Source organism: Schistocerca serialis, chromosome 2 (genome assembly GCF_023864345.2).
Source record: "Schistocerca serialis cubense isolate TAMUIC-IGC-003099 chromosome 2, iqSchSeri2.2, whole genome shotgun sequence".
NCBI classification, from domain to species: domain Eukaryota; kingdom Metazoa; phylum Arthropoda; class Insecta; order Orthoptera; family Acrididae; genus Schistocerca; species Schistocerca serialis.
In genome coordinates this window covers 249,672,104-249,696,080 of record NC_064639.1, presented here as the reverse complement: position 1 = coordinate 249,696,080, position 23,977 = coordinate 249,672,104, and the positions used below count along the sequence as shown (strand labels likewise).

The following is a 23,977-nucleotide window of genomic DNA, read 5'->3' as shown; positions in this document are numbered from 1 at the left end:
TAATAAATTTATTGAAGTTAATTTACGACAGCCAGGAACTGAATCCAGGCAGTTCACTTGTCAGGCGAACATTATGCGACAGAACCATACACAATGTCGAAAACAGAAACTTGCTTTGGGTAAGTAATGACACTCTGGAAGCACTTCTAACATTCTGCGTGGTGTCTGTTCTAAGTCGTGTCTCCCTACCACTTTCGCGCAACGACGCTCTGAGCGTGTTTTTTAGGGAATTGACTAGTTTGAACCTGGGACCTGTTGCTGGTAGGGAGACGTCAGACCACACATGACATGTAGAATTCAGAAGAGTTCAGTGAGACTAGCGATGATATAACCAAATGATTTCAGCGTCAGCTCCACTGCACTCCCTGTAAAAGAATCTTAATACTAACTAGATTTAGTGGAAGGGGTTCAAGGCTTTCCTATTTTTAGTTAGCTGGTAAAATAACGTCGAAAAAGCAGTTAAGTTTACCATTGGAAATTTTATTCTACTCACAAAACATTGTTTATAAATTGCACTATTGATAAAAGGAAATGTTTTAATAAAGGATGGTAAAAACCAACTGCGTTCAACAAAAATGTGAACGAATATTCCCTGAATGGGTTTCCAAATTCTACAATGGATCGAAGGATGATCTATGCTATATCACATCTACAATCTAGGTTTAAATTAAGTTTCACAAAAGAGAAAACTTACAAAATGGTCTACAGTGACCCTCAATTATCTTTCATTACTTATCTAACTTGCCGTAAATTACAGTGGCTGATGTGGCTTCTCAATAACTATATAACAGAAAAATCATCGCGTTTCAGATTTTTACTTCAAGTGGCAAATGTGAACACCATGAGCTTTAATTGACGATCGACATTAGTATTACGCAAAAAGGGGGTATAAGAGATGAGACTTCTGCAGTTCTGAGTGAAGCTTTATGCGCTGTTATGTGGCATCGTGTTCGTTCATTACCATGTCGGTGTTCGTCAGGGGGCGGCGGGCAGCACAGCTCCGCTCACCTCGCCGTCTCGGAAGCAACTCCCACCTAACTTCTCCTTACTACAATTTACCGAAGTTGGTTTAAAAAACTATCTGGCTGTGTTTTCATCTGACCAATCAGGGTCTCAATGTTAACCTTAAGCTCCACCTACAAAAATTCTGTCTATCCAATGAGAAACGTTATACTTTTCGTGGTGGGGGAATGTTTTTAAAGTTTGCAACGTAACAGAGACGCGAAAAAGTCTCACGCTAAAACTTGCAGTTGGGGTGGTCCTAGCGGTTAGCTGGCCACGTGGGTGTCTGTCCCTTATCGTAGGGCCTTCCAGCTTAACACGGTTGTGCTCTCTGCTTCTGTTCTCGTTTCTCCCGTCAGAACTGCGTCTGCCTCACGGTGGGAAGGTATGACATGCATTTAGGCATTTTTGTGTTAGTCTGTGGTATTCCATTTGCTCACTCGTTACTCGTATTACTTTGGTTAATTTAATGTCACGATTTATTCGGAGCTATGTGACATACTACTGGATTTGTTTATCATGTCAGGGTTTTCATGGAAGGTGTTGGATTTGCCTGACACCTTACACACTGTTTTCTCGAGAATTTTGAGAGTCGAATGGGCCTGCTTCAGGAATGATATTTAAGCACGGAACTTCACGTACCGGAAGTAAAGAAACTTTTGAGTAACTCACCATCTTCGGCATCCGGCGAGGTCCCCGGAACAATGGGTGAGCCAGCGTCGAGCCAGTACGGCTTGGTGATCTGGAAGAGGCCGCACACGCCCTTGTTGCAGCCCAGCTTCGGATTGCACCGCGAAGAGGCCTCACAGATGCACCCGTAGCACGAGTCGAACGTCGGGCGAGTCACGTTGGTACCTGGCAGTGGAAAGTAATTATGAATATGGGCGCTCTCAGCATTTGCCGTGCTCGAAAACTCCTTTTCTGAAGGAGTGTAAGTATCTAGATCAAGTAACTTCCTTTAAGCAATCTGTCACTGTTCGCTGATGACTCTGTAGTGTATAGCGAAGTGTCATTGTTGAGTGGCATTAGCATGATACATGATGACACTGAATTTCTGTTTGGCGTGAAGAATGCGCGGCTTGCTCAAAATGTAGAGAAACGTGAGTTAATTGAGCTGAGAGAGAGAGTCGTGTAATGTCCGAATACATTACTAGTGGCGTACTGCTTGACAGTTACGTCAATGAAATGTATAAGCGTAACGTACCAAAGAGACATGAAATACAGCTAGCAGCCAAGGTCGGTAGTAAGAAAGGCGAATGGTCTGTTTCTTAAAGGATGTCTTCTATGTCTTTTGAGTTGTACTAGAAGCTTTACTTACCTAAACCGGTTTTCGGGTTTATAACTCATCATCAGTGTATCTCGTACAGAGGAACAAACATCTGTATATTTGCAGACTGAAGTGACAAACCAAAATTTGTACCAAGTCAGGACTCCCACTGACTAGGCAAATGTGCCACCCACTATGCCAGCCTTGCACAGTGACTTTGCAAAACTACAAACACTACCCTAGTATGCCTTCCTCCTCAATCCAAATTCCCATTCACGCCTAAGCCCAATTGGTACTCCCCCTAAATTAGATTAAAGCACCTATATTTGCGTGGTATACCACGGTCGAGAGGTAGAGTCTTAGTAATCAAAAACGTCCTCGCTACCGGGTTCTAAACCCCCTAGCGCCTAAATTTTGATTAATGATCAGCATTGGTGGCCGAAGACTTCCGGCATAAGAAGTCTCTCTCATTCTGCCAACGGCCTTGTCAAAGACGGTGGAGGAGCGCACAGAGGTTCAGGGCACACTTGTCTCTGGAGTGGGAAACTGCCCTATAGGCAGAAGAATCAGCAGTGATCAACGGCATGAGGAAGCAGAAGGCAGTGGAAACCACTGCACTAAAGAGACATAGCGTTTATCCACATGACATGTGACCTGCAACTAAGGAAGTGTCATGATGATCTCTCCATTGGCAGAAGATTCCGTAATGGTCCCCCATTCGGATCTCTGGGAAGGGACTGCCAAGTGGGAGGTTAACATGAGAAAAAGATTGAATAACCAACGAAAGGCTAGCGTTCTAAAACTCGGGGCGTGGATTGTCAGAAGTTTGAACAGGGTAGGGAAGCTAGAAAATCTGAAAACGGAAATGCAAAGGCTCAATCTAGATTTTCTAGGAGTCAGTGAAGTGAAATGGAAAGAAGACAAGGACTTCTGATCGGATGAGTATAGGGATGATATCAATAGCAGCAGAAAATGGTATAACGGTGTAAGACGTGTATATTTCTATTGTCTACTGTCAAGCCACAATTTATGAAAGATGTTTATATTTTATTAATAGGATTAAGTAGGAATAATTAATATTTGTCATGTTGGAAATAATTGTGGTAGCAGGGAACGTCTGCACCAAAGTATTGTTGGCAGGAGAGAGCACACATTGATATAATTTTAAAAAGGGCAGGAGAGACCGCGTATGGATAAATTTTAAGAAAAGAGCGGGAAAGACCGCGCATTGATACATTTTGTAATTGTAGCAGGGATTGTCCGCACCAGAAAGCATTATTGGCGGAAGAGACCGCACTTTAGCGTTCGTATGAAGTCAGTAGTAAGCGAGAAGTGGAGCAAGTCGGTAGCAGGTCCGAAGCGAGAGGTTGAGAGGAGTCGTGTGTGTGCCAGCGAGCAGGTATGATTTAGAAGAGATTATAAACGGATGTACAGAGACATCAACTATTATCATAAGAGGAACTAATATAATTGAATTATTTTTTTGAGAAACTCAAGACTACTGAAGGTAGGTTTGCACAATGCTAGTTGTAAGATTATTGTAAAAAGTAAGTCCCATTTGCACGTTTGTGAAATTATTTCATTCAAAATATAATTAATTTTTGCCAGCAATATTGCATTACTTATTATAATCCATCCCAAAAACCATCAACGTAAAACTTTGCAAAACTTTATCGTTGTCAAGCAAAAATTTTAACTATGAATTACGTAACTTCAGTCAAATTAATTAAAGAATAACGTCAGCTTTACTGTTAAAGAAAAATGTCCGCTTTGGTAATAAAAACAGCCACTTATTATGACAGCCCACCAGCATCTAATAGAGTACAGTAAAAGAGTGTAAGTATATTCATGTCGCAGTTCGATGTAGCAGTCAGATGGCGATCCAGTAACAGTAAAAAAGGTAAGGAACCGTTTTGAGTTATTGCAGGTAACGACTGAGGGCCACGACGACGACACATATGTTTCGTCGAAATAATCAGCAAATCACTTATAGTAAGTAGCATTTAAATTTGTATGCGAAGATTGAAAAAGAATTAATTTCAAAGTGAACATTTCATTTGTTATTATTAAGCAAGAGATAGAAATCCTAAGGGAAGAATTCATAGGTTATTGAAGGGAAGGTTGCGTACAAAGAGAGAGAGAGAGAGAGAGAGAGAGAGAGAGAGAGAGAGAGAGAGAGAGAGAGATGGATGGTTGGTTGGTTGGTTGGTTGTTTGAGGTTTAAGGGACCAAACAGCAAGGTCATCAGTCCCTTGTTTCAAATATGGTCCATTCCGCTAATGGGACACCTCAAGAAAGTCCGAACAATAAAAGGGAAAAGCTAAAAACGTAAAAGGACAGTCATGTTGTCAATGGTAAAAACAAAATGAGGGAAGTCAGCAGGAGAACGAACCCAACACTATGCCGAAGCAGCATAGGCAAGACCACCTGTGACTTAAAAGGTGCAACCGCTGGAATGTACGTATGGGAAAAGGAAACTAACCAATCCTTAAAAAAAGGGTAAACACAGAGTAAAAGGGGAAGAAAAGAGGATCTCGGTCAGGGAGGTGAATCGGGAATCTCCGAACACGGCGTACAGTGGGAGACGCCCAAACACTCACCGCCCTGCCCCAACACCACAGACACATTAAAAACTTTAAAACTGAGAATAAAAACCACTCTCCCGGAGGAAACCGAGAACCAGAGAGACCATCCGGGAATCATCAGCCAACATCAAAGGTAAAGTGTGGGGGAGTCTGTACTTAGCACGCAGAGCCAAAAGAAGGGGGCATTCAACCAAAATGTGGGCCACTGACTGGAAGGCTCCACAACCACATAGCGGGGGTGGCTCATCACGCAAAAGAAAACCATGGGTCAGCCTGGTATGGCCAATGCGGAGACGACACAGTGTGGTCGAGTCCTTGCGGGAGAGGCGAAAGGAAGAACGCCATGGGCCCAGCCAGTGTCACCTTAATTGCACGAAGTTTATTAGACAGTGGAGTAGCCTCCCAAGAATTGGCACATGACTGTGCGAAGTGGGATTTGATGTGAAGCCGTAAATCCGCTGCAGGAGGGGTTACAGAAAAGGGGGTAAGTAACTGCTCCCCCAGCCAAACGATCAGCGAGCTCATTACCCGGGATACCCACATGGCCCGGGACCCATAGGAAGTCAATGGAACAAGCAGCACGGTGAAGATCAGCGAGATGGTCATGGATGGCAGAGACCAAGGGATGGCGCGAAAAACACTGGTCAATAGCAAGAAGGCCACTCATCGAGTCCGTACATAACAAAACGCGGTTGAGTTGGGATTGTTTAATAAAGGTAAAGGCCCAGGAAATTGCCATCAATTCCGCAGTAAACACCCCACATGTTGGTGGCAGCAGATGACTTTCCGTTCCAACAAAGGACGTGAAGGCATACCCAACATGATCAGCAGATTTAGAGCCATCAGTGTAAAAAACAACAGCATCCCGAAACTCCCATAAAATTTGGCGGAAAAAGTAACGGAACACCACCGGGGGGATGGAATCTTTCGGACCGCAGCGGAGATCCATGCGAATTCGAGGCCGAGGAACTAACCAAGGAGGGGTGGAGGGGAGGGAGCGAGGAAGACAGGACAAAGAAAAAAGCTGAAAATCACGGTAAAGAGACGCAAGGCGCAGCCTAACCGGTAAACCCGCCCGAGGGCGGGAGTCGGGTGGGCGACGTCCATGATCTGGGAACAGGATAGAATAGGAAGGATGAGTGGAAGAAGAACGGATAGTGAGGGCATAAGACACCAGAAGCTGGGACCGCCGAACAGAAAGGGGGGGATCCCAGCTTCAACCAGGAGACTATCCACAGGGCTAGTAGGGAAGGCACCGGTGGCCAAACGGATACCACGATGGTGGACTGGATCCAGCACGTGCAGTGTGGAAGGAACAGCTGAACCATGAACTTGACAACCATGGTCCAAACGTGACAGAACTAGAGCACGATAAAGACTGAGGAGGAGGGAATGGTCCGCACCCCAAGAGGAGTGGGCAAGGAAGCGAAGCACATTGAGTTTACGGAAACATCCTACCTTCAGGAGTCTGATATGGGACAGCCAAGTGAGCTTGTTGTCGAAAAGAAGACCCAGGAAACGAAACTGTGGAACCACAGGCAATCTTTGTGCAGCGAGACAGCTCTGGATCAGGGTGGACCGTAGTACGGCGACAGAAGTGGACCACCCGCGATTTTAAAGGAGACAATTGAAACCCGTGTGAGAGGGTCCATGCAGAGGCACGCCGTATAGCCACCTGGAGCTGCCGTTCTGCAGATGGCATCGAAGAGGAACTAACCCAAATGCAGAAATCATCCACATACAGGGCAGGGGCGACCGAGGGACCGACAGAGGCCACAAGTCCATCGATAGCAATGAGGAAAAGAAGGACACTCAAGACAGAACCCTGTGGGATGCCCATCTCCTGGGTCCGTGGAGAACTAAAAGCAGTACCAACTCGAACTCTGAATGACCGATGGAACAGGAACTGGCGGATAAAAATCGGGAGTGGGCCCCGAAGACCCCACTGATGACTGGTTAGTAAGATGTGATGGCGCCAGGCCGTGTCATAGGCCTTGCAAAGGTCAAAAAACACTGCAACCAAATGGCGGCGCTGGGAAAAAGCCTGCCGAACTGCGGATTCCAAGTGAAGTAAATGATCGATTGGAGATCGTCCCTCTCGAAAGCCAAACTGGTAAGGGGACAATAGATCCCGAGATTCGAGGACCCAAGTGAACTGACGGGCTACCATCCATTCAAGTAACTTACAAACAACATTGGTCAAACTAATTGGCCGATAGCTGTCAACAGATAGGGGGTTCTTACCAGGCTTAAGGACAGGAACCATGATGCTATCCCTCCACTGAGAAGGGAAGTCACCCTGGAGCCAGATACGGTTAAACACCCGAAGAAGATGTTGCCGTTGTGGAGCACTGAGATGTTGAAGCAGTTGGTTATGAATGGAATCTGGGCCAGAGGCCGTATCATGAGAAGAAGATAGAGCAGAAAGAAATTCCCATTCAGTAAAAGGTTCGTTGTAAGATTCTGACTCACAAGTGGTGAAACATAAGGTGAGAGCTTCAGCCTGCTGTTTTTTATGAAGGAAAGCAGCTGGATAGGAGGCTGACGCTGATGCCACTGCAAAATGGGTCGCAAGATGTTCTGCGAGAACTAATGGGTCTGCACAAATGCCATCTGGGAGGTGAAGGCATGGGAGGGTGGACTGCCGATGGCAACCTTGGAGAGAGCGAAGTGTAGCCCATACCCGTGACAGAGGGACAGTGGAACCAAGGGAAGAAACGAATCGTTCCCAACATATCCGCTTGCTCTGTTTGATTAAATAACGGGCTTTAGGGCGAAGGCGCTTAAAGGTAGTAAGGCTGGCTACGGATGGGTGCCTCTTAAAGTGTTGCAAAGCTCGACGGCGATCACGGATGGCAATGGCCGTACTCCACCATGGGACTTGCCGGCGACGAAATGGCCCAGATGAGCGCAGGACATTAATGCTAGCAGCGTGAACAATCGCGTCAGACACGTCACGTAGGACGTCATTAATACAACCCGACAAAGAGGGAGAAAACACGACCTGTACAGTGTATAGAGGCCAATCGGTACGTTGGGAAGACCAACGAGGTAACCTGTCCACCAGGGAGCGGGAAGGGAGCGAGATAATCAACGGGAAATGGTCACTATCACAACGGTCGTCGTGTGGCGACCAGTGTAATGAAGGGAGGAGAGAGGGAGAAGAAAGATAAAGATCAATGGCAGAAAAGGTACCATGACCAGCACTGAAATGAGCAGGGGACCCATCATTAAGAAGGCACAAGTCGTGGTCTGCAATAAACTGGTCTATAAGAAGACCCCATCTAGACAGAAAGGCACTGCCCCACAAGGGATGATGAGCATTAGAATTCCCAAGGAGGAGGAAGGGAGGAGGAAGTTGCTGAAGAAGGGCAGATAAGGCAGCAGGTGTAAGAGCCCTGTCAGGAGGGAGATAAAGATTGCAAACTGTGACCGCAGAGTCTAAGTGGACCCTAACAGCAACCACTTCCAATGTAGTTTGAAGAGGAATCCACGTGCTAGCAATGTCCGTAAGGACCAACGTACAAACGCCACCAGAAGCCCGCAGGGGTCCGACCCGATTTCGACAGAAAACACAGAACCCATGGAGGGTCGGTGAGTGAGCATCAGTAAAAAGAGATTCCTGGAGAACCACACAAGCTGCAGAGTAGGACGAAAGAAGGGATTTCAATTCCGAAAGGTGACGATAGTATCCATTACAATTCCAGTGGAGAACCACAGAACGATGATTTAAATGGGGGCTGAACACGCTAAAGCCAGTCATACCGCCGGGTCCCCACCCGTCACCGACAAGGAGGGGGTGACATCCATGAACGACAGGTCAGAATCCGGTTGTGAAGTCGGGGAAGGGACCCGGTGAAACCAGAGGCTCTTTGTCCCAGGACTTATGTTTCTTCTTCTTTTCATGCTGAGATCGAGGAGGGCTGTGTGGCATAAAGGAGCCAGCTGCAGCAAGATCAGGAACAGAAAGAGACCGGGCGACCTGGGGACTGACAGACCTCGGCTCTCGCAGTCGTCGCGCGGCAGCAGACCTTTGGCCTGGAAGGTGCCGGGAAGGGACATCCCGAGAGAGGCGCCCTTGACCGGCAGACGCCGAAGGAGTGGGACACTTCTCCGGCTGGGGAGGGGGAGCAGCGCCCAGAGGAGAAGGTGTGGGAGCCACAGGGGAGGGGGGGGGGAGGAGAGGGGTCTGGGATGGGGGTAAGGAAGGGGGAGGAAGGGGTGAAGATGTAACCAAGGCGTAACTAGATGTCATGGACACAGGGTGAAGGCATGTATATTTCTTACGGGCCTCTGTGTAGGTTAAACGAACGAGGGACTTATACTCCTGTATCTTCTTTTCCTTCTTATATACTGGGCAATCTGGTGAACGTGGAGAATGACTACCATGACAATTTACACACACAGGAGGGGGAACACAGGGACTTCCCTCATGGAGTGGACATCCACAGTCACCACAGAGAGTGGCCTGTGAACAGTGGGCCAAAACGCAAGCACTTAAAACACCTCATAGGAGGTGGGATGTACGGCTCCACATTACATCGATAAACCATAATCTTAACTTTCTCAGGGAAGGTATCCCCTTCAAAGGCCAGGACAAAGGCACCAGTATCAATGCGATTGTCTTTAGGACCCTTCTAAACACGCCGAACAAAGTGAACACCCCACCGTCCGAGATTGTCCCGAAGTTCCTCATCAGTTTGAAGGATGAGGTCCCTGTGAAAAATCACACCTTGTACCATATTTAGAGACTGGTGGGGGGGTAATGGACACAGGAATTGTGCCAAGATGGTACAGGCACGAAGGGCCGCAGATTGGGCAGCTGAAGCAGTTTTGATCAGCAACGAACCCGACCGCATCTTGCTCAGGAAGTCCACTTCGCCAAACTTGTCTTCAATGTGTTCCACAAAGAATAAAGGTTTGGTATTGGTGAAAGTATCTCCATCAGTCCTGGTGCCAACTATATAATGGGGGAAAGGTTTCGCCCCTAGCCGACGGGCCTGACCCTCTTCCCAGGGGGTAGCCATGGAAGGGAAGGCCGAAGGGGCAAGAGAAGCAGCACTTGAAGAATCAGTGCCACGCAGAGAGACGGCCGCAGAAGAACGGCCAGAGTTTTGGACCCGTATGCATTTCATGTGCATAGCGTCCGCCCTGATACCACTCACTCCGATCAGGGGCTCTCCTCACAGCCACATCAAGGGCCATCTGGCACAGCGGCCATTGCCGGGAGTTCTGATGCTCCAGGATGACGAGCAACCACTCCAAGGCATGCATGAGGTGGTCACAGCTCAGGTATCAGAAGTGTGATCCCTGTGTGTTCAGGGGGCTCAACCAAAAGGGTACATAGCGACCCCACCACACAGGCTGGCTACTGTGCTGGCTATGCACCCTAGCATCAGACAACTACGTGAAAGAAGAGGTGGAATGTACTACGAGGGCGCACGTCAGAGACACTAGGTAAGGTGCTCTTCCCCAAATGGCTCACACTACGGAGGAAATATTTTGTAATGGAGGTCAAAGCCCAGAGGGGGACCAAGGAATGCCAAAAGAAGGAGATGATTACGCAACAAAGCCGAATTGTAAAACCAACAGAACCAGGAGGATAGTGGGGGCCAACATAAGCAAGGACACCAAGAGAGGGAGAGGAGAGGGGGACGGGAAAGGAGCAAGGAGGGGAAGGGGAAGGGGAAGGGGAAGGGGAAGGAAATGCAGCCCTGGAGAGAAAGAAGGCTGCAATAGCTCGGGGCCCCGTGCTTGCCACACACGTATCCACAAAAGAGTTGTGGACTCCCTGGGGGAGGGAGAGGGAGGGAGAGGGAGAGAGAGAGAGAGAGAGAGAGAGAGAGAGAGAGAGAGAGAGAGAGGAGATGGGAAGGTTTCAACGGGAGTAGGACTCGTTATGAATAGAAATGTAGGGCAGAGAGTGTGTTATTATGAATAGTTCAGTGATAGCGTTGTTTTTATCAGACTCTACAGGAAACCAACACCGACAATGATAGTTCAGGTATACATGCCGGTGAAGAGATAAAGTATATGAGGATACTGAAAGGGTAACAGTACGTAAAGAGAAATGAAAATCTGAGTCATGGGTGACTGGAATGCAATTCTAGGGGAAGGAGCAGCAGAAATGGCTACAGGAGAATATGGGTTTAGGACAATGAATGGGAGAGGAGAAAGACTAATTGAGTTCTGTAATGAATTTCAGCCAGTAAAAGCAAATACTCTGTTCGAGAATCACAAGAGAAGAAAATATACTTGGAAAAAGCCGGGTGATACGGGAAGGTTTCAGTTATATTACATCATTGTCAGACAGATTACGGAATCAGATACTGGGTTCTAAGGCGTACCTAGGAGCAGATATAGACTCGAATCATAATTTAGTAGTGGTACAGAGTAGGCTGAAGTTTAAGAAATTAGTGACCAAGGATCAATACTCAAAGAAATAGGATACAGAAGTACTAAGGAATGACGAAATATACTTTAAGTTCTCTAAGGCGATAGGCACAGCAATAAGGAATAGCTCTGTAGGCAGTACAACTGAAGAGCGACATCTCTAAAAAAGGCAATCACAGAAGTTGCAATGAAGAAAATAGCTACAAAGAAGGTATCTGCGAAGAAACAGTGGGTAACAGAAAAAAATACTTCAGTTCATCGATGAAAGAAGAAAGTACAATAATTTTCACGGAAATTCAGGAATACAGAAATAAAAGTCGCTGAGGAATGAAATAAATAGGAAGTGCAGGAAAGCTAAGACGAAATGGCCGCATAAAAAATGTGAACAAATTAAACAAATTATCGTCGGAAGGATTGACTGAGCATATAGGGAAGTCAAACCAACTTTCGGTGAAATGAAAAGCAAGGGTGATAGCATTAAGGGTGCAACGGGAATTCCACTGTTAAATGCAGAGGACAGAGGGGATAGGTGGAAAGAGTACTTTGAAAGCCTCTATGAAGGGAAAGATTTGTCTGGTGTGATAGAAGAAGAAACAGGAGTCGATTTAGAAGAGATAGGGGATTCACTATTAGAATCAGAATTTAACAAAGCTTTGGAGGACGTACGATCAAAAATAAAGCAGAAGGGATGTATAACATTCCATCAGAATTTCTAAAATAATTGGGGGAAGTCGCAACAAAACGACTATTCACGTGTGTAGGATGTATGAGACTGGCGACATACCATCTGACTTCCGGAAAAATATCATTCCCACAATTACGAAGACTGCAAGAGATCACAAGTGCCAGAATTTTACAATCAGCTTAATAGCTCATGCGCCCAAGTTGCTGACAAGAATAATAAACAGAAGAATGGAAAAGAAAATTGACGATGTGTGTGACGACGATCAATTTGGCTTTAGGAAAGGTGAAAGCACCCGATAGCCAATTCTGACATTGCGATTGATAATGAATGCAAAACCAAAGAAAAAACACGATACGTTCATAGAATTCGTCGACCTGTAAAAAGCGTTCGACAATGTAAAATGATGCAAGATGTTCGAAATTCTGAGAAAAATAGGACTAAGCTGTAGGGAGAGAAGGGTAACATACAGTATGTACAAGAGACAAGAGAGAATAATAAGAGTGGACGACCAAAACGAAGTGCTCGTATTAAAAAGCGGGAGACAAGGACGTAGCCTTTCGCCCCTACTGTTCAATCTGTACATCGCAGAAGCCATGACGGAAACAAAAAGGAAGGATATCAATGATACGATTCGCTGATGACATTGCTATCGTGATTGAAACTCAAGAAGAATCACATGATCTGTTGAATGGAATGAATAACGAGTACAGAGTATGGATTTAGAGCAAATCGAAGAAAGACAAAAATAATGAGAAGTAGCAGATATGAGAACAGCGAGGAACATTATATCAGGATAGATACTCAAAAACTAGATGAAGTTGAGGGATTCTACTGCCTAAGCAGCAAAATAACCAATGACGAACGGAACAAGGAGGGCATCGAAAGCAAAATAGCAATGGCAAAGAGGGCATTCTTGGCCAAGAGATGTCTACTTGTTTCAAACATAGGCCTTATTTTGAGGACGAAATCTCTGAGAATTTACGTTTGGAGCACAGCATTGTATGGTAGTGAAATATGCATGGACTGTGGTAAAACAGGAACAGAAGAGAATCGAAGCATTTGAGATGTGGAGCTATGGACGAATGCTGAAAATTAGGTGGACTGAAAGGTTAAGGAACGAGGCGGTTTTGCGCCGAATCAGAGAGGAAAGGAATATGTGGAAAACACTTATAAGAAGAGACAGGATGATAGGACATCTGTTAAAGACATCAGGGAATGACTTCCATGGTACTAGAGTGAGCTGTAGAGGGCAAAAACTGTAGGGGAAGACAGATATTAGAATACATCCAGCAAATCTTCAAGGGCGTTGGTTGCAAGTGCTACTGTGATACGAAGAGGTTGGCACAGGACGGGAATTCGTGGCCGGCCACATCAAACCAGCCATAAGACTGATGCCTAAAGAAAAAAATGCCTGCGTTTCAGGCAGGATTCCCCATTTCGTTCGATGATGAGGTGCTATTCAAATCCAGTTGGAGGGACTCTGCAATGATGTTATTTTAGTGGGAGTACCAAGTGGGCTTAGGCGCGAATGGGAATTTGGATTGAGTAGAAATGCATACTAGTGTAGTCCGTGTTTTTTCCTCTCTATCAGATGCCACTGATGGATTACAAACCCGAAAACCTGTTTTGGCAAATAAATATTTCTAGTGCAGCTCATGGTGTATAGGTGTCTTGATAAATACCTGAAAGCTGCTGAGCACCAAGCATTCAACATTTTTTACAAGGTCTATTTCGTTTTAATGTGACGTAGCTCATCTGTGAAGGGAACCGTGTACAGAACACTATGTGTGTGTGCAAAAAAGGAATTTGCACCATTTTTCGGAGACTACATTACTACAGATCCCCCTCTCTCACTGTCGACCAAGTTCCAAAGTTCCAAGGTTGGGGAAGGGAGTACAGTGCTGAATGATCGTTTGTGGTAAAGACAGCCTTACCCCTCATCGCAAAAAAGGTAGTTGCTGCCCCAGGATACAGAGAGCTTAACATAGGTGTGAATAATGTACGGATCTGTTTCTGTGTATATATATATATATAACTGGATAGGCTGCCCGCACTATTTCTAGTGACCGAGCATAGATGCCGTGACCGAATACGTAGCACGTAACTTCAAACACGTTACACGTGTCATTATTCGTGTGGTGTCTGTCTCTCTCTCTCTCTCTCTCTCTCTCTCTCTCTCTCTGTGTAATCATGCAGCGCGAGGAAGCCAGTGCAGTAAGATGTAAGATTGAAACCAATGTTTACACATTGAAGAAACTGGAAGGTCTAAAAAGCCTAGTATGGAGTAAATTTCTGTTGGTTGTAGACGAAAACTGTGCGTCTACTGGGTACGTATCGTACATAAACTGCTCCACATTATCGTGTTTCCAGTCGGGAACCACTCATTTAAAGAAACACAGTTGCAAGAAACCTCACAAAGATACAGCTCCTTCACGGATATCGGCAGTAATAAAAAATAGTATTACAGCAAAGTGTGTTGCCATGTGTGCTACAGATATGAGACCTTTTAATGCTGTTTCCGGTGAAGGTTTCAGAGAACTAGGCCAAGAATTAGCACATCTAGGTGCGCATTATGGAGAAGTTAATGTGGCAGATGTCATGCCACATCCCTCTACTATAAGCAGACATGTCAAAGAACGAGCTGATGCAATACGAAACAGCATAATGCCTTCTGTTATTGCAGAAGTTCTTAATAAAATATGTGCTGCGACAGATGATATGTGGACTGGTTCGCAAAATCTGGTGCACTATTTAACGCTTACAACACATTACATTAACACAGATTGGTCTGTTGCGAACAATGTTTTATTTACAACAAAATTGCCGGGAGTTAAGAAGACGGGAGTAAATATTATGATAGAAATTGAAGAGAGGGTGGGTGACTGGGACATTTCGCCGGACATCTTGAAGTTTTTTTTTGTCTCCGACCAGGGCGCCAATGTAATAAAGGCTTTGGAAAATCACGAAAGGATTCCTTGTGCTGCTCATTGTATAAACACACACTTAGCCATAGTTTCGATGAAAACTTCTTGCTAAATCATGCCCCGAACATCGCATCAACAATAAATACTGCAAAATGCATTATAAGGTACATTAAGAGAAGTAGCCTCCGCTCGTCTTTGAAATCATCCTTGAAACTAGAGGCCTACACACGCTGGAACAGCTTATACACTATGCTGGAATCCTTACACACTATTATCATAGATCCTTCAAGTACTGTGTCATCACCACCCAGAAAGAGAGTTCGTTTCAAGGAATGAAGGAACAACAGATCATCCGCAGCAGATGAAGTAGATCTCTACATTTTAATGTACCCCGGAGATGACGTCTTAAAGTGGGGGAGCAGACATGAAACAGATCTGCCAGGCCTGGCTGCAGTTGCACGACGTATTTTATGTATCCCAGCAACAAGCGCACCTAGTGAAAGATGCTTTAGTAAAGCCGGCATGTTACTAACAAATCGCCACAGCCAATTAAATGCGGAACGCGTTAGTGATTTACTGCTGATAAACAATAACTATAATTTTGTTTCTGTTACAAACATGTGAAAAGTACGACAAGTCACGTCTGTAAATGTTTAATGTTCTTTGTATACTTTCTTTATAAAGATGGTTGTCTTCTAGATTACAGGGACAACACTTATTTAATATTTCCTATTAATGAAAGGAAAAATATATCTTCTGTTTGGAAATGAGACTCGTCTTCTATCCACGATTGTATTGAAATATCATTTTACTTCCCAATTACTTTACTTTTGTATTAAAAGAGAGAGAGAGAGACAGAGATAAATACAGAGTGTGTGTGTGTGTGTGTGTGTGTGTGTGTGTGTGAGTGAGGCGTTGGATTTGCACAGTACGGTGCAGCGAGCCGGGGCGAGGCGAGATGAGAAGTCAGCGGTGACCGGTTATGCTCGGTTATCCGCGTGTTCGGAATCCGGACAACAGACATGGGGCGAGTACGTGACCGAGTCGAGTCGTGTGGGGCCGGACACGAGCGGCTCGGTCCCCCCTGTCAACAGGCGAGCTGTGACCGGTCAAATATTGAGCGTTGCAGCACTATTATATATATAATTTCGGTAATTGGCTAGTGCTCATGAGACGAGCCTTATTCATTAAATGACAGGAATTTTATTATAGTGTAAGGAAATTCTAACAGAAAGAAAGTTCAACATTCAGCAGAGTATCGACTTGCAGATTATCGTTGTTCGCGCTGGGCGCACGATTTGAGTCACAGCATTCATGAGATGCTGAAGTGGTGGAGTATGTGTCATGGCACAACGAGAAAATTACTGTTCAGCTAGGATTCTCGATATTTATGATTCGTGCGAGATCTTTTGCTTCATTTTATTTATTTTTTGGCTTAGTTAAATTATCAGTATGAAGAAATTTTTTGAAGGTCGTCATGGCACAGGTATTTTCAGACTATTTTTGGTTATAGATTTTTATGCAATGAACTACAGAATAAATATGTAGTCTGTTGAAATATACGGTCGTCATTGTCCGCTTCATCGTCGGATCCTGACAATTTTTAAAGTACCTTTAAAATCAATAGAATTATATTCAACAAGTAGAGACTGTGGTCGTTACAGTTTACCAAAGGGTAAAGCAGAGTTGGAATTGGAGAAGAGGATTTATGTGAGACTGCCATTTCAGATGGAATGTTACATAGTTACTTACCCGAAAAAATCAAATGGTTCAAATGGCTCTGAGCACTATGTGACTTAACTTCTGAGGTCATCAGTCGCCTCGAACTTAGAACTAATTAAACCTAACTAACCTAAGGACATCACACACATCCATGCCCAAGGCAGGATCCGAACCTGCGACCGTAGCGGTCGCTCGGCTCCAGACTGTAGCGCCTAGAACCGCACGGCCACTCCGGCCGGACTTCCTTACCCGAAAGTTAGCTTTAGCACGACAGTGCTCTGTTAGGTGTGGTCCTATTGCTAAGGAAGGAGGGGGGGGGGGCATTCCACTGCATTCACATCACTTTTCTGCTGTTTTACCCTATCATTTTTAGAGGGACCTTAAGTTTGGCGGCGGCTCTGAATAAATACTTACGCGATTTTGGCTGTCTTTAGTAAGTAAATCAGATCGCTCTTCCCTGGTCTTCTCAAAATGTGAAATTTCACATTAACCCTAGCAATACCAAGACAGTTTCTATAACGCGCATCACCGGGGGAGGGGATTTGTGTCGACCCGAAAAAGAAACCAAATTCGTTAACTGTTGTTGAATTACATTACCAAAATAATTTTTTTTGAAAGGTACTGATGTGTAAGTATGGTCCAGAACCTGAAAATACCTCTTAGCACGCTCTTAACAATATAAAGGCAATTTCAATAACGTGTAGGTCTTACTAGCAACTTCGTGCTCACAAAAAAGTTTTTTACAAGCTGGGCCACCATCACCACCCACCTCTCGTGACCCCTTGGTATTGCGAACAAATCATTACTAGAGATGAAATGAAGTGATAGATGAAAGAAGAAATCCTACGGCCTACTGAAGACTAGAATATGGATCTTTGTATTTTTAGCCTGACTAGCCGTCACCGAAACATGCGCCTGTGTCTACAGTTTTATAGCTGCTTGATTAAATATGTCTGTACGAAACGTTCCCCGTTTTCTGTTAACGCTGTCAGTTTCTTCATTGCAATCACTGTCACCACATCCGCTGTTTGGGACCACATCCTGCCAACATCTGGGCTTGTTTCCTCTGTCAGCAACTCTACATAGGCGCTACTCTTTTTGTACTATGTTACGTTGTCAATACCGTGAGATAAAAACTCAACGGAGTACGAAACACTACTTGGCGAAGAACGGGAACTTTAGTCAGATACTCAATGTTGTATCTAAGTGTACCGTCTCCAGGGGTTTCCACTCTCTTTGAAGCTGGGTGTAAATTAGACCTGAATCTTTGCTTTCGCCGTTCCCAACAGATGGCAGTAGCGGCAAGTGGTGGTGCAGGTGCGTCAACGTACGAGCCCCAACCCCACTATTTGCGGGAAACTAATTTTCTGCTTAAACATGAAGAAATCTGCGGTTGAGGCTCATAAAATGCTGGGTAAGACCTCTGGTGAGGAACCTGTTAATGAAGGAACGTGCAGAGAATGGGTTCAGCACTTCAAGAACTGCGATCTTCATGTCTAAGGGCGGAATGGCGGTGAAAGAACGTTTCTAAAACTACTGAAACCGACGGAACCATCACAGGAGATCGTTGTCAAAGAAACTGGTGCATCTGAGCCAAGCACTGAAAGACAAACGGCTACAGTCCACCGATAGACATGAGAAGGTGATTTTTCAGCATGACAATGTTCGACCCCATGTCGCAAAAATCGTCAGAACGTACTTGGAGACGTTCAAACGACAAGTCCTAGCTTACCCGCCGTGTTGTCCAGACATTGCTCACTCTAACCACTACCTTTTTCGATCAATGGCACACAGCCTAGTTATCTCAAATTTCCTGTCACATGAACAAGTGCATAATTTGATCGATTCGTGCATCTGCTCAAAAGACGTCCAGTTCTTCCACCGTGGTATTCGTATGCTACCCGAAAGCTAATCGTAAATGTTTAAGTTCTTCGCAATAAATCGTCTAACTTCGAGAAAAACGGTGGAGGCAAAGTTGTAGATCTAATATACGAAGATGTTCAGTATCTTACGCCACCAAACAACTTCTTTCCATTAAATGACATAAGATGTAATTTGTGTATCACAACAAGAACAACAGCGATTCACAACCTACAACAACCTACTACATATTTCACCATTCTGCTATCAAAATGCAAACTCCAGGACAAATGAAGTTCACGAATTAAAAAGCCTGTATATCTTAATTCTCCCTTTTTTCGATCACTAGAATTTTAGAACAATTATAATTAGTGATATTTAGAGAAACCGATCTGGTGAATCCAGGTGATGAGGGAAAGCAACTGTCCATGTGGACAAGAGCAGCGATCTGAAGTCCTGCTGTGAAATAGACATTTGTGAATTTCTCAGTTATATGTGCAATTACGGTCTGTTGTCGTTGAACGGTATTCTTTTAAGTGGATCATCCTATCTGACAAGGGAACCTCCCCATCGCACCCCCCTCAGATTTAGTTATAAGTTGGCACAGTGGATAGGCCTTGAAAAACTGAACACAGATCAATCGAGAAAACAGGAAGAAGTTATGTGGAAGTATGAAAAAAAATAAGCAAAATATACAAACTGAGTAGTCCATGCCAAGATAGGCAACATCTCTGAGAATTTGCGCTCATGAGCGCCGTGGTCCCGTGGTTAGCGTGAGCAACTGCAGTAGGAGAGGTCCTTGGATCAAGTCTTCCCTCGAGTGAAAATTTTAATTTTTTATTTTCAGACAATTATTATCTGTCCGTTCGTTCATTGACGTCTCTGTTCACTGTAACAAGTTTAGTGTCTGTGTTTTGCGACCGCACCGCTAAACCGTTTGATTAGTAGACGAAAGGACGTGCCTATCCAATGGGAACCGAAAAAGTTTGATCGCAAGGTCACACGTCAACCGATTCCTCCACAGGAAAACACGTCTGATATATTCTATACGACACTGGTGATGGCATGTGCGTCACATGACAGGAATATGTTGTCGACCCACCTAACTTGTACACTTGGCGAATGGGTAAAAAGATTCTTCTACCTTGCCCGATTTAGGTTTTCTTGTGGATGTGATAATCACTCCAAAAAAGTGATCGCATCGGACGGACAGATAATTGTCTGAAAACAAAAAATTAATATTTTCACTCGAGGGTAGATTTGAACCAAGGACCTCTCGTTCTGCAGCTGCTCACACTAACCACGGGACCACGGCGCCCGCGTGCTTCGGTTGTCCTTGATGTTGTATATCATATGCATAGACTATTCAGTTTGTATATTTTGCTTATTTTTTTGATACTTCCACACAATTTCTTCCTGTTTTCTCGATTGATCTGTGTTCAGTTCTTCAAGGCCTATCCACTGTGCCAACTTATAACTAAATCTGAGAGGGGTGCGATGGGGAGGTTCCCTTGTGAGTGTAACATACAGATAAATATAATAAGACAAAAATTTACGATTTGGTTCACATTGTTTTTCAGGACAAACGGTACGAGACATGCACCGCCGTTTCTTTTAAGGAGCTCGCGTCACTGAAGCACCTTGCATTATGCAACACTGCGACAATATACTCAAGTTGTAGAAAGATATGTAATTAAGATAAATATGATATTAAATGGAAGAATTACAGTGAACAGCTGAAGTACAAACAATAAGTTTAATATAAATCGATATCTAATGTTTCTGTAATAGTTTCAACACCGTTCATTTTAATCTCGTTCTTTCAAAATCATTTTGTATTAGGCCTACTGATCGGATACGGTAATGCTTTCCATGGTTCTTCGTAAACAGTATTGCTGCAGTTTTCGTAAGGTTTAGGGCGATTTTATTGTTCTTTGCCCGTTGTTCGGTGACAAGTTGTAGCTGCATCCTGTTGACAAGTTGTTCGATGTTCCTCCCAGATGTTAGGAAGGCCGTGTCACTGGCGTACAAACTGGCGGTGACGTGCTGAATGGTGGGAATGTCGTTAATATACAAATTAAACAGGCATGGTGATATCATCGCTCCCTGTGGGGTGTCAGGTAAGACAGTTTTCAGTGACGATTTCTTCCTATCTATTTGTACAAACAGACGCCTATCCTGCAGAACGCTATCAATCAGCTCTATGTAACAGTCGGGGAGACGGGTTTGATCGACTAGTGTGACTATAAGCTTGTCACGCCACACCTGATCATATGCCTTTTGATATCTAGGAAAACTCCAACTGTGGAGTTCCGACTATTCATGTTGAGTTGTATGGACTGACGCGAAGCATCTGAAGCTCCGCCGATAACCGTGGCTGGAAGCCAAACTGTTCATGGCGGATATTATTTTCTTCCAGATAGTCTTTGAGACGCTGTAGTAGCACCCGTCCCAGTATTTTGCAGATTGTGGGCAACAGACTAATCGGGTGGTAGCTGTCTGGCAACGTTGGGTTTTTTCCTCTTTTGGGAATAGGAATCGTCTTCACCGTCTTCCAGTCTGCAGGGAAGTAGCCGTTGAGTAAGCAGCTCTTGATAATTCGAGTTAAGAAAACGATGGCCTTCCTCGGAAGATGCTTAATATCGGCGTTGGTCACAGAGTCCTTGCCGGGCGCCGAGTTGTTCGTCTTCCTGATGAGTTTTATAATTTCAGCGGGAGTACTAAGAACAGGCCTCTTGTGTGGGGAGCTGGCGAAAGTTGGCTATTCGCTATCTGATACGGCCCTCTTCCCTTGCATACTCTGCATCCTATGGGGGCGGAGCGGTCAAGCGGTTTTCATTTACATCGGCATACAATTCAGCTTGGCCAAGAGAGTAGTTTAAGAGGCCATCGGGCCTCGTATTGCTCTCTTTGGTGGTCTCGGTTGGCGTAGTGCCCTGACAAGTTGCCACTCTTCCCTAATCTGTAGAAACATTTCGTCCATCTGTTTCCCAGAGGTCTTGCCGCCATTCTTCAGCTCGGCGGCGTAGCCGTCTATCTTCTTGATTTCTATATCGTTGCCATCGTTTTCTTTGAGTATTCAGGCGATGCTTGAAGTCGGTGAGATGAGGAGGCAATGTTTCAAATCGATGCTCATGACGAAACGTATCAGTCGCTGCACATCTTGTTGCCTGTTGGATTTTAGCTGTCAAAGTTGCCACAGCGATGTCAATTTCCGGAATTGTAGAGACTGCTTGGGTCGATCAGACATTGTTAAGGTATGTCGCAAAGAGATCCCAGGTGACAGATCTGGAGATAGGAGGAGGTATTGGGCGGCCGCCACCCTCGAGAAGTTCTCGTGCTAGTTTCTGTAACGGGTGGTTGTGATTTTGGGACAATGGAAGGAAAGCTGTACGATCCATTACGGCCATGAGGTCAAGATGGCAACCATCCTGTGCTTTGTTATTACACTTTTCAAGCAGTGCTCGTCACTACTCATAACCCTTATATTTCAATGTTCCACAGACACTCATCACTGACGTAACAGCGTGTGTTAAACTGATCGAAATTGCTACAGGGTTATTCTTTTAATTATAACTTTGAAGTTTATTAGTTTATTTATATTGCAATTTCTGTTCTCGAGGTCAGATCTTACTACATTGTACGAACACCTTCAATCCCGATATTGGAGCGATGGACGTGGACGAGGCATAATGGTACTTACATTCGTTCGACTACTTCATTTGCTTGCTCTTGGCTAATTGAGCTTGACTGACATCTTTCCAGACGCTCAACGACCAAGTGCTGGGCCTACATGCGTGCCATCCGTTTCGAATCTATCACATATTGATGGTACAATGCTCGACGCATCTTCCGAAATTTAGTTCAATTTTTTAAATGATGCCATCTTCAGTTTGAATCTGTCCATTCTTCTTGCAGGCTGCTGTTTTTCAAAAGAGTACGATGTATACATGCACAAGTTTTGTAGGAGTTAGAATATCTATTGTGTGCGTAAATGTAGGTGAATCAGCGAATGCACTATTACACCACTGTTACCATTACGTTGTGTCGATCCATTCCGCCGTTGGGCTGGAAGGATTGGTGACACAGAGCAGCTCGTAACATTTATACTTGAATCGAAGGAACAGTTACTGGAACTGTGACGAAAGGCACTTCTTCATAAGCAGTTCACAAAAATACATTATTATACGTGGCTGATGTGGTACTTTGAACTGTGGAAGGACAATAAACGTAAAGCACAGATGATTCATCTCTTCTTCCCACCTGTAGCGTAAGATTTCGTACACGAAGAGGATACCACATCTCCACGCGACGAACGAATAAGGAAAGACAGTGCGTGAGAAATTCAAGTGCCTGCTACACGAGCGCCTTCTGCGACCGGTGTTATTACGAACGACTGCGTGAAAAAGGAGAAGCGCTGGCGAGGTCAGAGCTAGCTGGAGCGCCGTATTTGGAGGTCCACAAACCTCAGACGCGGCGGTAGCTTGTGTACCTGTGGAACAAACTGACCGTCTCAGTAAATGGAAGGAAAATGTGCCATTCTTAGGGCAGTACTAATGGAATAAGATAATATCCGAAATAAGAATAAAATGGTAAGGTACTTGGTACAAAGTTAACTTTTTATATCTCTTGGGCTAGATAGTTCGGTTCGTATTGTGTGTGTGTGTGTGTGTGTGTGTGTGTGTGTGTGTGTGTGTGTGTGTGTCAACTATACGCTGTACACAGATACACTTCCCTCGCCCGATTTGAAGAAAGAGTGTCTAATAGCTACCAGTAGATTATTCAGATTATCGCTATTAATGTATTTAAATAGAAACAGATATGCACTTTTATAAAAATTACGTCAATGGGTTCATGTGTAACCTATTTCTAAGCCTCTACGAAGAATAAAAATGGTTCAAATGGCTCTGAGCACTATGCGACTTAACTTCGGAGGTCATCAGTCGCCTAGAACGTAGAACTAATTAAACCTAACTAACCTAAGGACATCACACACATCCATGCCCGAGGCAGGATTCGAACCTGCGACCGTAGCGGTCGCTCGGTTCCAGACTGCAGCGCCTAGAACCGCACGACCACTCCGGACGGCACGAAGAATACGAAAGAGATGTTAGAAATGGGGATGGTACAGAGAGTTACGTGAAATCGGGAAGAGATAATTGGTAAACATTTTTAAAAAGGGAACCGTAAAAGGAAGACTTAACACTTTCTTTTTCTTAAAATTACACCAAAACTACATTATTTTGTAAACTTTTTGTAGGTTAATAAGTGTCACAGATCATACAAATCATATCAAGTATTTTATATCTTTCATTTATTTTATTTTTTCAGTATTCAAAGCCACACACTGGTTGTGCCCTCGTTGAACATGAAATTATTCTCTGCATGTCCTAGCATCTGTTGTTGCACGACACTCTTATCATAGGTAAGAACCTATTTTGTTGGGCATGAAAGCAGTTTTTACAGTAACTTTACTAATACTGGGGAGTATTCCGTATTCCCTCCAGCGACATACATATGCACACAGATGAGATGCCTT

The 23,977-nt window shown here is 44.5% G+C and overlaps 1 protein-coding gene across 1 annotated transcript in view; it reads right to left on the bottom strand.

The window, feature by feature from the left end:
- LOC126455503 (invertebrate-type lysozyme 6-like) overlaps nucleotides 1–23,977 on the bottom strand; it is a 63,992-nt gene that overhangs the window by 19,649 nt on the left and 20,366 nt on the right. Inside the window, exon 2 of the mRNA XM_050091255.1 lies at nucleotides 1,675–1,857. Within this exon, the coding sequence (XP_049947212.1) occupies nucleotides 1,675–1,857 (183 nt within the window). The remainder of the gene's footprint in view (nucleotides 1–1,674; nucleotides 1,858–23,977) is intronic.